The sequence below is a fragment of the Engystomops pustulosus genome, chromosome 2, assembly GCF_040894005.1.
Source record: "Engystomops pustulosus chromosome 2, aEngPut4.maternal, whole genome shotgun sequence".
NCBI lineage: Eukaryota > Metazoa > Chordata > Amphibia > Anura > Leptodactylidae > Engystomops > Engystomops pustulosus.
This window is the reverse complement of record NC_092412.1, coordinates 954,950-969,281: the sequence shown is the minus strand read 5'-3', so window position 1 is coordinate 969,281 and position 14,332 is coordinate 954,950. Positions and strand designations below refer to the sequence as shown.

The 14,332-nt window shown below is 44.8% G+C and overlaps 2 protein-coding genes across 2 annotated transcripts in view; one reads left to right on the top strand and one right to left on the bottom strand.

The window, feature by feature from the left end:
* Positions 1-14,332, bottom strand: part of HPX (hemopexin) — a 212,049-nt gene that overhangs the window by 123,055 nt on the left and 74,662 nt on the right. The window contains exon 2 of the mRNA XM_072133582.1: positions 6,524-6,615. The gene's annotated coding sequence lies outside the window, so the exon portion shown is untranslated. The remainder of the gene's footprint in view (positions 1-6,523; positions 6,616-14,332) is intronic.
* Positions 1-14,332, top strand: part of DCHS1 (dachsous cadherin-related 1) — a 55,319-nt gene that overhangs the window by 34,059 nt on the left and 6,928 nt on the right. Inside the window, exons 11-20 of the mRNA XM_072133571.1 lie at positions 3,687-3,926; positions 4,012-4,137; positions 4,882-5,091; positions 5,261-6,130; positions 6,548-6,661; positions 6,942-7,153; positions 7,234-7,388; positions 9,149-9,279; positions 9,433-9,719; positions 9,835-9,976. Of these exons, the coding sequence (XP_071989672.1) occupies positions 3,687-3,926; positions 4,012-4,137; positions 4,882-5,091; positions 5,261-6,130; positions 6,548-6,661; positions 6,942-7,153; positions 7,234-7,388; positions 9,149-9,279; positions 9,433-9,719; positions 9,835-9,976 (2,487 nt within the window). The remainder of the gene's footprint in view (positions 1-3,686; positions 3,927-4,011; positions 4,138-4,881; positions 5,092-5,260; positions 6,131-6,547; positions 6,662-6,941; positions 7,154-7,233; positions 7,389-9,148; positions 9,280-9,432; positions 9,720-9,834; positions 9,977-14,332) is intronic.

Below are 14,332 nucleotides of genomic sequence, written 5' to 3'. Positions count from 1 at the left end.
AGAAGTAATGTTGGAGTACAGTAGTAGTGTTGGAGCACAGTATTATTGTTGGAGAAGATTAGTATTGTTGGAGCACAGTTTTAATGTTGAAGTACAGTAGTGATGTTGGAGCACAGTAGTAATATTGGTGCATAGTAGTAATGTTGGAGTACAGTAGTAGTGTTGGAGCACAGTAGTAATGTTGTAGCACAGTAGTAATGTTGGAGCACAGTAGTAGTGTAGGTGCACAGTAGTAATGTTGGAGCACAGTAGTAATGTTGGGGTACAGTAGTGATGTTGGAGCACAGTAGTAGTGTTGAAGCACAGTAGTAGTGTTGAAGCACAGTAGTAATGTTGGAGTACAGTAGTAGTGTTGGAGCACAGTAGTAATGTTGGAGTACAGTAGTAGTGTTGGAGCACAGTAGTAAAGTTGGAGCACAGTAGTAATGTTGGAGTACAGTAGTGATGTTGGAGTACAGTAGTAGTGTTGCAGTACAGTAGTAATGTTGGAGTACAGTATTAGTGTTGGACCACAGTAGTAATGTTGGAGTACAGTAGTGATGTTGGAGCACAGAAGAAGTGTTGGGGTACAGTATTAGTGTTGGAGCACAGTAGTAATGTTGGAGTACAGTAGTAGTGTTGGAGCACAGTATTAGTGTTTGAGCACATTAGCAGTGTTGGAGTACAGTAATAATGTTGGAGCACAGTAGTAATGATGGAGTACAGTAGTAGTGTTGGAGCACAGTAGTAATGTTGGAGTACAGTAATAATGTTGGAGCACAGTAGTAGTGTTGGAGCACAGCAGTAATTTTGGAGTACAGTAGTAGTGTTGGAGCACAGTAGTAATGTTGGAGCACAGTGGTAATGTTGGTGTACAGTAGTAATGTTGGAGCACAGTGGTTATGTTGGAGTACAGTAGGAGTGTTGGAGCACAGTAGTAATGTTGGAGCATAGTAGTAATGTTGGAGTACAGCATTAATGTTGGAGCACAGTAGTAATGTTGGAGCACAGTAGTAATGTTGGAGCACAGTATTAGTGTTGATGTACAGTAGTAATGTTGGAGCACAGTAGTAATGTTGGAGCACAGTAGTAGTGTTGATGTACAGTAGTAATGTTGGAGCACAGTATTAGTGTTGGAGCACAGTAGTAATGTTGGAGTACAGTAGTAGTGTTGGAGCACAGTATTAGTGTTTGAGCACATTAGCAGTGTTGGAGTACAGTAATAATGTTGGAGCACAGTAGTAATGATGGAGTACAGTAGTAGTGTTGGAGCACAGTAGTAATGTTGGAGTACAGTAATAATGTTGGAGCACAGTAGTAGTGTTGGAGCACAGCAGTAATTTTGGAGTACAGTAGTAGTGTTGGAGCACAGTAGTAATGTTGGAGCACAGTAGTAATGTTGGAGTACAGCATTAATGTTGGAGCACAGTGGTAATGTTGGTGTACAGTGGTAATGTTGGAGCACAGTAATAATGTTGGAGCACAGTAGTAGTGTTGGAGCACAGCAGTAATTTTGGAGTACAGTAGTAGTGTTGGAGCACAGTAGTAATGTTGGAGCACAGTAGTAATGTTGGAGTACAGCATTAATGTTGGAGCACAGTGGTAATGTTGGTGTACAGTGGTAATGTTGGAGCACAGTAGTAATGTTGGAGTACAGTATTAGTGTTGGAGCACAGTAGTAATGTTGGAGCACAGTAGTAATGTTGGAGTACAGCATTAATGTTGGAGCACAGTAGTAATGTTGGAGCACAGTAGTAATGTTGGAGCACAGTATTAGTGTTGGAACACAGTCGGAGTGTTGGAGCACAGTAGTAATGTTGGAGAACATTAGTAGTGTTGGAGCACAGTAGTAATGTTGGAGAACATTAGTAGTGTTGGAGCACAGTAGTAATGTTGGAGCACAGTAGTAGTGTTGATGTACAGTAGTAATGTTGGAGCACAGTATTAATGTTGGAGTACAGTATTAGTGTTGGAGTACAGTAGGTACAGTATAAATGTTGGTGTACAGTGGTAATATTGGTGCCCAGTAGTAATGTTGGAGAACATTAGTAGTGTTGGACCACAGTAGTAATGTTGGAGCACTGTAGTAATGTTGGAGCACAGTAGTAATGTTGGAGTACAGTAATAATGTTGGAGCACAGTAATAATGATGGAGTACAGTAGTAGTGTTGGAGCACAGTAGTAATGTTGGAGTACAGTAATAATGTTGGAGTACAGTAATAATGTTGGAGCACAGTAGTAATGTTGGAGCACAGTAGTAATGTTGGAGTACAGTAATAATGTTGGAGTACAGTAATAATGTTGGAGCACAGTAGTAATGATGGAGTACAGTAGTAGTGTTGGAGCACAGTAGTAATGTTGGAGTACAGTAATAATGTTGGAGTACAGTAATAATGTTGGAGCACAGTAGTAGTGTTGGAGCACAGCAGTAATTTTGGAGTACAGTAGTAGTGTTGAAGCACAGTGGTAATGTACAATAGTAATGTTGGAGCACAGTAGGAGTGTTTGAGCACAGTAGTAATGTTTGAGCACAGTAGTAATGTTGGAGTACATTAGTAATGTTGCAGCACAGTAGTGGTGTTGGAGCACAGAAATAGTGTTGTTTTTCATTAGTAATGTGGGAGCAGAGTATTTGTGTCGGTGTTCCCCAGTAATGTTGAAGCGCAGTATAAGTGTCAGAGCACAGTAGTAATGTTGAAGCATATTAGTAATGATGGAGCACAGTAGTAATTATGGAGCACAGTATTAGTGTTGGAGCACTGCTGTAGTGTCAGAGCATACTAGTAATGTTGGTGCACAGTAGCCGTGTTGGAGCACAGTAGTAATGTTGGAGCACAGTAGTAATGTTGGGGTACAGTAATAGTGTTTGAGCACAGTAGTAATGTTGGAGCACAGTAGTAATGTTCGGGTACAGTAATAGTGTTGGAGCACAGTAGTAATGATGGTGCACAGTAGTAATTATGGAGCACCGTATTAGTGTTGGAGCACTGTTGTAGTGTTGGGCATACTAGTGATGTTGGTGCACATTAGCCCTTTTGCAGCACAGTAGTAATGTTGGAACACAGTAGTAATGTTGGGGTACAGTAATAGTGTTTGAGCACAGTAGTAATGTTGGAACACAGTAGTAATGTTGGGGTACAGTAATAGTGTTGGAGCACTGTTGTAGTGTCGGAGCATACTAGTAATGTTGGTGCACAGTAGCCGTGTTGGAGCACAGTAGTAATGTTGGAGCACAGTAGTAATGATGGAGCACAGTAGTAATGTTGGAGCACAGTAGTAATTATGGAGCACAGTAATAGTGTTGGAGCACAGTAGTAATTATGGAGCACCGTATTAGTGTTGGAGCACAGTAGTAATTATGGAGCACAGTAATAATGTTGGAGCACGGTAGTAATTATGGAGCACCGTATTAGTGTTGGAGCACAGTAGTAATTATGGAGCACCGTATTAGTGTTGGAGCACAGTAGTAATTATGGAGCACCGTATTAGTGTTGGAGCACAGTAGTAATGTCGGAGCATACTAGTGATGTTGGGGCACATTAGCCCTTTTGCACCACAGTAGTAATGTTGGAGCACAGTAGTAATGTTGGGGTACAGTAGTAATGTTGGGGTACAGTAGTAGCGTTGGCATGTGTTGGGGTGGCATTGGGGTTCCCAGTAATATAATGATCTATTGGTATTACTCATACACCACCTATACTTTTCAGGCGCTTTGTCTTTGGTGAGAACGTTAGACCGTGAAGAGACATCCGGCTACAACCTAACCCTGGTGGTGGTGGATTACGGTTCTCCGCGCCTGTCCAGCACACAGACACTTTCTGTCTCAGTTCTTGATGTGAATGATGACATTCCCAAATTTGAGAAAGCGCAGTACGAGGGCATCGTCACGGAAAACCAGGCAGCTGGCACAACGGTTCTCACGCTGAAGGCAGTGGACAGAGATCTCGGTGAGAAATACGTATAAAATGAGGTAATTTGTGTCTCGGAGTAAACACTCCATCCTGACCAGCTTGTCCACCTTACTGATGGTAGGTCCAGGAGGACAGGTGACATATGGAGGCATTACTGGGGGCGAATTCTCACTTGATCCTCACAGTGGAATACTCACTACCAACAAGATACTGGATCGAGAGATAAAAGACACGTACAAGTTCACAGGTAAATATAGAATAACACCATAACACCTGCAGAACACCTTCATCCTACAGAAACAACTCCATCCACAGGCGTCAGGACATCTGTATGGTCTACAGAATATGTCCACGTCCTTCAGTCCACCTCTACATCCCAAGATCTTCGCAGTCTACAGAATTTCTCCATATCCTACAAAACATCTCCATAGACTACAAAACACTTCCACATCCTACAGAATGGGGGTCATTTATCAGAGTTCCACTGTCCATCAGATTCTGTGGCTTTGGCCCTTGACTTTTTGTCTGTGATTTTTTTCAAAATGTCCCAAAAATGTCTCAAACATCATAAAAAGTCCCAGCACATCCACTAGCAGGGAACCAGAGTAACGATGAGACTTTTGCAAAAGTCCCAAGTCATGTATCTGGCTGTAGTTCTATGTTTACGCCAGATTAGTAAAGAGGTGGAAATAATCCTTAGAAATGAAAAGTCCCCAAAACCCTCACTGACAGTTTTTTAAAAACTTTTTTAAGCCAAAACCAATGATAAATAACCCCAATATCTCCATGTCCTACATTACTTGTCTACATCCTGCAGACTGTCACATGCCACCTATATCGCTTACAAACAATCTTCACATCCTCCAGACTTCTGGACACCCATTGGACATCTCACAGAACACCTCCACAGACCAAACAACATCTTTATGGAGTGAGGAACATCTCCAGAGATTACATGTGTGTTGACTTTATGTCCTGATAATTGTTGCAGCGTACGCCCGAGATGGAGGTTCCCCTCCGAAGGTGTCTGAGGTCAGGATTCACGTCACCGTCGGAGATGAGAATGACAATGCCCCTGTCTTTGAGAGTGATAGCATATTCCTTGAAGTTCCTGAGAATCAGGAGCCGATGACGTTATGTGTCCTCAGAGCTTGGGATCCAGATACGGGAAGCAATGGGCAACTACAATATCATCTGATGGGTGAGTATCATGTCCAATATACAAATAACATTAGAGTACATGGGTTATTAGAGTCCACTAGCACAAACTACTGGAAGTTTCATTATCTTAAGAATGTGAAGCCATATTGCTGTGGACTTCCTTGACCTTACCAGTCACCTAAAGTCACCTATATAACCTTCCTTTGCAGATGGCGACTCATTACAAGACTTCTCATTAGATTCTTCAACAGGAGCCCTCTCGACCTCTCGAGCATTGGACCGCGAGTCTGTGTACGAATACCAGCTGACCGTGATAGTGCGCGATTCTGGCAGTCCTTCTCTTAGTGCCACCACCACCATCACAGTGTCTGTGCTAGATCTCAATGACAACACACCCACTTTCACAACATCTTCCTTCAATGCAGAGATTCCCGAAGATGCTCCCGTTGGTAGTCTGGTTTTGAAGCTGACGGCCCTCGATCCCGATTATGGTCACAATGGACAAACTACATTCCATCTATCTAATGGGACTCAGGGGGCTTTCCACATCGACCCTCTGACTGGACATATCACAACCGCCATTCAGCTTGATCGTGAGCGGCGGGCTGCATACACCTTTTTGGCATGGGTGATGGATTCGGATCCATCTGGACCACGTAGTGCAGAAGCAAGTGTGACAGTAATAGTAAAAGATGTAAATGATAACCATCCAACATTTTTACGTAGTCCGTTTCACCTAAATTTGTCTCGTAACACCCCCATTAAGAGGACGTTGGCTGCCATGAGAGCTGAAGACAAGGATGCTGGCGCCAATGCTTCCATCTTATATAGGTTGGCTCCTCACTCTGGAACAGGGCGCTTTTCTGTAGACCCTTACACTGGGGAAGTACGACTGCTAGAACCTCTGGAGGGCATGAGCACACGTGACCGTACAGTATTTGTACAGGCGTCAGATCTGGGAGAACCACCACTATCCACCACTGCTGTCCTTGTTATACATGTCCGTGAGGAGGCAGCACGAGGGCCAAGATTTCCAAGAGATGCCCATGAATTCAGTGTATCTGAGAATAGTCAGCAAGGTAAGTGGCCTTTGTACACCATTAGTAAAGTCCTTGCATAGGAAATATTTCAGTGCAAGTCTGTAGTATAATGGTGACCAAGCTCCAATCATGATATCAGAGAACCCGTACAGAGCCGAGCATAGATCAGAGAACCCGTACAGAGCCGAGCATAGCTGAGTGATCATGGTACATAGAGGTGGCCTCAACATACTGAAACCAGCCAGCACCAAATCTCTGTGTCCCTACACAGCTCAGGTGCATCAGTATCAGAGGAGGAAGAGTAGGAGTCTTGTGCAGACCATGGCAGGTCCCTCCTTAATGCTGCTGTGTACTATTACATTTCATGGAATTGGACCTTAGCTTGTTGCTGTATTCGGGATCCTAGGGAGTCCCGAGTAATCTTGTTCTTACCGTCCTTCTGCTCACTCCTTGTAGGCTCAGTGGTTGGAACAGTGAAGGCCACACACAACGGAGGCTCCTCAGGAAAAATCAGCTACAGTATCCTAAGCGGAAATGAAAATGGAGTATTTAGCATCAGCCCAAATACAGGTATGAACCTTACCCTACAATGACCGGACCTCACCATGGTAATATATGTAACAGGGGTCCCTGCACTGATGAGACCCACAAAGCCCACCATAGTGATATACATAGAAAGGCTTTCTGCACCAGAGAATGATAACCATAGCAGAGGTCCTGCACTCATGAGATCTATAGAGAGGTTACCACTCCTACCAGTTTGGTTTAGGAGAAATTCCCAGGCACCCAGTGTAGAGATGTTCCTCACCCATGGTGGTCCTTGTGATTCTACTTCTGGTCTCCTCTCCAGGACAGATCACGGTGCTGCAGCCGGCATTACTGGACTTTGAGTCTTCCCCTCGCCACAAGCTGGTGGTCCAGGCAGAGACCGCCCAGTACTATGCATTTACCGCCGTCACCATACTGCTGCAAGACGCCAACGACAATGCACCGCACTTCCAGCTCCCGTCCTACACGGCTTACATCAGGGAGGGCCAGGCAGACGGGAGTCGCCTTATACAGGTAGGTAGTAAGAAGTGGAGGTTATTGGGGCTTACTGCACCCTGGTAATACCCCAGTAAAGACGATTGTGCTATTTCCAGGTCATTGCAGAGGATCCAGACCAAGGAATGAATGGTCAGGTCACCTACGCGTTTCAGACATTTCAGCCAATGAGGGATCTGTTTCGCATTGATTCTCACACAGGAGTCGTCACAACCGCTGCTATCTTAGACCGTGAGATCTGGTCAGAGGCCCGGTGAGTCCAGGAAGGCGATCTACCAGTGTCCTCCTGATATCAGGGATGTCTCACACTGACTGTAATATTACATCTCAACCTGACTGCATGTACAACAGTGTCACCATGTATTTCCTCCACATCACTAGGCTATAGAGTAAGAAAACCTTAAGACAAGTAGTGAAAACGTCTCTCTGTATTTATTGTTCCCGACGGGTCAAAGCCGCTCGTATTGCTGACAGGATCATTTTAAAGCACAATATCGATTTACGTCAAAAAATCAATAGCTCTTGGGTTGTAGGACAAGTCTACCTATCATCTTACCTATATCCAGCAGTTTCTTAGCTTTCCTCTCACGTTAACCTTTCCCAGAATAAGTTCACTCCCCCCGTCTGTGCTGAATAACCCTTTGAGTTTGTAAAGCTGTTTACTAGAGAGTTTCACAGATGGGAGAAGGTCATTTAATGCTGCTACCTGCTCACTCTGGAGGGAGGGGGAAGTCATGGGATGCTGCTCCCTGCTCACTCTGTAGAGAGGAGAGCTCATGGTGTACTGCTTCATGCTCACTCTGGAGGGAGGGGGAGGTCATGGGATGCTGCTCCCTGCTCATTCTGTAGAGAGGGGGAGTCATAGGATACTGCTCCCTGCTCACTCTGGAGGAAAGGGGAGGTCATGGGATGCTGCTAACTGGTCACACAGGAAGGGGAAGGGGAGGTCATGTGATGCTGCAACCTGCTTACTCTGAAAGGAGGAGGTCATGTGCAGAGCCATGGATGCAGAAGTCTCCTCCATGGAATAGTGAGGTATAAAAAGTCTCCCATGTTCCGTATTAGACCCTTCATCCCAGTCTGTGATTATACTGAACTTTTTCTGTCTCTCTTTGCACCTTATGCTGTGTCATACACTTCTTTCTAGCCTTCTCCTCCATTTTCTGCTCTTTGGACACTTTCTACACAGCAGGGAAGCTGTTATCCTTATACACTTCATGTAACTATTTCACTGTGGGTTTCTACTACTTATTCCATGCTCCATATTCCTCTATATCAGTGGTGGCGAACCTATGGCACTAGTGCCAGAGGTGGCACTCAGAGCCCTCTATATGGGCACCTGCGCCATCAACCCACCACAGACTCCGCCAGACAGGACTCAAGGCCTCTTGCAGTCCCAGACAGCCCAGGACCCTAGAAGGAAGCTACAATGATAATCCAAACTTCTTCTCCTTCTTTCTACTATATTGGTGTCCTCAGGTGCCTATACAATTTAAACCTGTGACAGAGCAGGGAGTGATAAGTTACTGCTTAAATTGTCGCATTGGCACTTTGCGAAAAATTTGTGAGTTTTGGTTGTGGTTTGGGCACTCAGTTTGCCATCACTGCTCTATATGATGAAAGCTGCCAGGCTAATCACTATATACATCCAGTATGGACATACTACGCAGTGTTCAGATGATTTAATTGTAGGAATCTTCAGGATTTACAGCTACAGTACTTGAAAGAACACACAACATCATTGAAACTATGGGCATCCTAATTTTAGAGCAAGGAAAGGCAAAGGTTAGACTCTGCCCACTTCATTGCTGCTGAGTAGGATTTTTCACAAGTATCTTCAAGATAGAAAATGCCACAACTCTGGAAAGAAAAGGACGGGCAGCATAATATGGACATAGTTCTGTGTGTTTTTAAAGGGGCAATGGAATAAGACAATTTGGTAAAAATCATTATAACATCAAAGTCACACTTTAAGATATCTGCTAAGTGTGCATTGCATATATCTCTTTCCAGGCTGGTGGTCACAGCGACAGATCGCGGGTCTCCTCCATTGACTGGATCAGCTACCCTAACCCTGGTGGTGATGGATGTAAACGATAACAGTCCCACTATCCCCCTCCAGCTGGAGCTCAGTATCCGGGAAGGTATTTATCGTCATTGTGTGTCTGTATAATGGGCTGAATCATCTAGGGTTAGGGTGCAGACAAGGGAGGTGCGCATGAGCTGTGAGAAGATGGGGGATGCTGCCTTTTCTGCTGAGCTGGTCAAAAAATTCTGTATTGTTGTCTTATTTTCAGATGCTCTTATTGGAACAGAAATTGCTCAGGTGACAGCAAATGACGTGGACTCCGGGCCTCCCTTGTGGTACATGTTGACTATTGATGGCTCGCTGGGAAGCACGTTTAGCATCTTCCGCTACGGTGGGCACATATGGCTTACCGAGCCCCTGGACTATGAGGAGCGGGCATCATACACCTTAACAATACAGACCTCCGATGGGAAACACCAGACGAGGGCAGATGTGAGACTTACCCTACAGGATGTCAATGATAATGCTCCGGAGTTCAAACAGAACCTATACCAGGTACACCTACCCCCATGTGTGTCCGAGGGGTGACGCCCTGTCCAGGGGTATATCATCCCACACACTGTCCTACCACGTGGTCCATCATAGTAATTACCTTGTTTTCTCCCATCAGGTCATAATCGCGGAACACACTCAGGCGGGGACCCCACTTATCACCATTTCTGCCACAGATCGAGACTCGGGGGACATGGGAAAAGTAGTGTATAAAGTGTTGTCCCCTGATACTGGCGCCTTTCACATCGATCCACATAATGGTACAGTAACAGTATTATCCTCATCTCTGACATGTACATAGGTCTACATCGCTCTTGCTCACCTAAAGGGGTGCACAAGCCATGAGGCGAGTTTAGCCTCTTGCCTCAGGCAGCACCACCTCCAGCATCAGCGGCACAGTTATCCGCCACAAAGCAGGACCTTCCGCTTAAAAAGAGTGTCTCTTCACTCCTGTTGTCAGCATGGGTATGAGACACTGCATGGAGAACCTACCCGTACTAAAAAAATAACCTGATACAATACTATTGCATGGGGCGGAGGGAGTGAGTTTAGGTTCACCCCTGAGTACAGTTAAACTCTATAGATAATGAAAGTCACCACAATCATCTACATCACCTGTAATTCCACCAAGCAAAGGCTGAAGGAGAGTTTCTCACCACGACAAGTGAGCAAGATGTTTTATCAAGAGATATTCCCCCTGGAGGATGGTTATGCAGCCAGATCTTGTGCAGTGAGCTCTGCAGATTTTTGTGGCCGATAACTTTAAAAAAAACATTAGCAAAGCGAGTGTATGAGCTTGGCAGCGAGTGTGCACTGATCCCAAGTGTGTGCAGTGTCATAAGTGTGACTTAGGTTTAAGAGAAGGAGTACTTTTTGGATCCTGCAACAAATAGATAAGTGCATCTACATTTTTATTTCCTGATATTCATTGTGTGTTTTTTATTGCAACCAAGTAGATCTGAAGGTATTTTACTTGCATAATCTGTATATTGTGTGGGGGGTATAGGGAGGCATTCACCTTGCTTATCTAGACAGTATAGTCACAGGTGCTGCCTAATTAATAGTGGGGTGTGGCTATCTAATTAGCAGCCTTTATATACTTCTGTGGTCAGTTTGTTTGGTGGTTTGCAGCCAGATCTTGTGCAGTGAGCTCTGCAGATTTTTGTGGCCGATAACTTTAAAAAAAACATTAGCAAAGCGAGTGTATGAGCTTGGCAGCGAGTGTGCACTGATCCCAAGTGTGTGCAGTGTCATAAGTGTGACTTAGGTTTAAGAGAAGGAGTACTTTTTGGATCCTGCAACAAATAGATAAGTGCATCTACATTTTTATTTCCTGATATTCATTGTGTGTTTTTTATTGCAACCAAGTAGATCTGAAGGTATTTTACTTGCATAATCTGTATATTGTGTGGGGGGTATAGGGAGGCATTCACCTTGCTTATCTAGACAGTATAGTCACAGGTGCTGCCTAATTAATAGTGGGGTGTGGCTATCTAATTAGCAGCCTTTATATACTTCTGTGGTCAGTTTGTTTGGTGGTTTGCAGCCAGATCTTGTGCAGTGAGCTCTGCAGATTTTTGTGGCCGCTAACTTTAAAAAAAAGCATTAGCAAAGCGAGTGTATGAGCTTGGCAGCGAGTGTGCACTGATCCCAAGTGTGTGCAGTGTCATAAGTGTGACTTAGGTTTAAGGGACTTAAGTTTGAGGGGCTTTAGCAGGTAACTTCTGTGTTTTGTGTTACTTTGACTGTAAATTCTTCTTTCTGTGCATATTTCTATTGTAATCCCCATTAGAACAATGGACTCCATAAGTGGCATTGCTACACGGTGTACATCCTGTGCCATGTATGCTTTCCTTGAACAGCCGTTCGAGGGGGAATACTGCTGTGTGGGGTGTGTGAGGGGGGGTATATACTGCTGTGAGAGGGGGAATACTGCTGTGTGGGGTGTGTGAAAATTGCTCATCTGGAAGCCCAGATTCTGGATCTAAATGAGCAAGTTTCAAGGCTACGGGCAATTGATAATATGGAACGAAGTTTGCTGCTCCTGGAGCACAAACTCTCTGGGGAAGATGGGTGTGGGGAGGGAAGTATGGAGGTGCAGAGTGAGGGGGCAGCTAGCTGGGTAACATGTAGAAGGCGGGGTAGAGGGAAGAGTTGTAGAGAGTCTAGTCCTGATCTGGTGCACCCCAATAAGTTTGCCAGGCTGGTGGATGAGGGGGATATCAGCTCTGGGGTAGCAATGCTGCAGAAAGACATGGCCGCTAGTAACCAGGGGAATGTGTGCTCCAGTAAGAAGGGTAATGGGAGCACAGGCAAGGTCAGACAGGTGCTGGTAGTGGGAGATTCCATTATTAGGGGAACACACAGGGCAATCTGTCACAAAGACCGTGCATACCAAACAGTGTGTTGTTTGCCGGGTGCTCGGGTTCGGCATGTTGCGGATCGGGTTGACGGATTACTGGGAGGGGCTGGTGAGGAACCAGCGGTCATGGTCCACATTGGCACTAATGACAAAGTAACAGGTAGGTGGAAGGTCCTTAAAAATGATTTCAGAGATTTAGGCCATAAGCTCAGGGCAAGGACCTCAAAGGTAATTTTCTCCGAAATACTGCCTGTACCACGTGCCACACCAGAAAGGCAGCGGGAGATCAAGGAGGTAAATAAGTGGCTCAAAAGTTGGTGTAGGAAGGAGGGTTTTGGGTTCATAGAGAACTGGGATGACTTTTCTGTGGGCTACAGGCTCTACAGTAGGGATGGGCTGCACCTCAATGGGGAGGGGGCCGCTGTTTTAGGGGAAAAAATGGCTAGAAGGTTGGAGGAGTGTTTAAACTAGAGACCTGGGGGGAGGGCAATTACACTTGTGCAGGGCAAATAGACGGTGTACATAGAGAGCTGGGAAGAGTCATAGTCCATGGGGGAGGAAGGGGGGCTGGAATGAGATTGGGGAATAAGGACAAAAGGAATAGGGACAGGGAAAACCATATAAAGTGTATGTACACAAATGCCAGAAGCCTCACAAACAAAATGGAGGAACTGGAAGTCTTGATGTTGGAACGGAAATCTGATATAGTGGGTATCAGCGAGACATGGCCGGACAGTAGCTATGACTGGGCTGTTACTATAGATGGTTATAGTCTTTTTAGAAAGGATCGTATAAATAAAAAAGGGGGAGGGGTTTGTTTATATGTGAATTCTTGCCTCAAGCCCTTCCTGCGAGATGACATCAGTAACGCAAATGTGGAGTCCCTATGGGTGGAGATAAGGGGAGGGAAAAAGAATAATAAAATATTACTAGGGGTTTGTTATAAGGCTCCAAATATAATGGAGGCAGCAGAGGAAATGCTGATAAGTGAAATGGATGCGGCTTCAAAGCGCAGGGAAGTACTTATCATGGGGGACTTCAATTACCCAGATATCGACTGGGGGCAGAAACCTGCAGGTCCTTCAAAGGTAGCAGGTTCTTGTCAACAACAAAAGACAATTACCTGTCGCAAATAGTCCTGGAGCCAACAAGAGGGGGGGCACTGCTGGACCTTATCCTGACCAACAGACCTGATAGGGTATCAAAACTACAGGTTGGGGGGAACCTGGGGAATAGTGATCATAATATCATTGATTTTGTATTACGCTTTACTAAGAGCGTTAGTGAAGGGGCAACCAACACTCTAAACTTCAGGAGGGCAAATTTTCAGCAACTAAGGGAAGACCTTAAAGGCATAGACTGGGATAATGCTCTCAAGGACAAAAGCCCCCCCCAAAAATGGGACTTTTTCTCATATATTCTGAAAAAGTCCTGTGAGAAACACATACCTTATGGGAAAAAGCATAAAAGGAACAAGAAAAACCCTACGTGGCTAACTAGTCTTGTAAGGAAAGCAATAAGCGAGAAAGATAAAGCGTTTAAGGTGCTAAAACGTGAAGGTAGTGATGAGGCATTACAGGATTATAGAGAGAAAAATAAATCCTGTAAAAAGCAGATAAAGGCCGCAAAAATAGAGACTGAGAGAAATATTGCCAGGGAGAGCAAAAATAATCCCAAATTATTCATCAAGTATATAAATGATAAGAAACTAAAAACTGAGAGTGTGGGTCCCCTTAGAAATAACATGGGGGTCATGGTGGAAGGAGATGAGGAAAGGGCCAATCTACTGAATGTCGCCTTCTCAACTGTCTTTACCCAGGAAAATCCCCTGGTGGAAGACACAATGAGGAATAATGTTAATTCTTTTTATGTCAACAGTTTAACCCAGGAAGAGGTACGGCGCCGCCTCGCAACCACTAAGATAGATAAATCACCGGGGCCAGATGGCATACACCCCCGGGTTCTGCATGAATTATGTACCGTGATAGACAGACCGTTATTTTTAATATTTGAAGATTCACTGAGGACTGGTTATGTTCCACAGGAATGGCGCATAGCAAATGTGGTACCAATATACAAAAAAGGATCAAAAAGCGATCCTGGAAACTACAGACCCGTAAGTCTAACTGCTGTGGTGGGGAAAATATTTGAGGGGTTTATTAGAGATGCTATCCTGGAGTATCTCACTGTGCACAACCTTATAACCCAGCGTCAGCATGGGTTTATGAGAGATCGGTCCTGTCAGACTAATCTG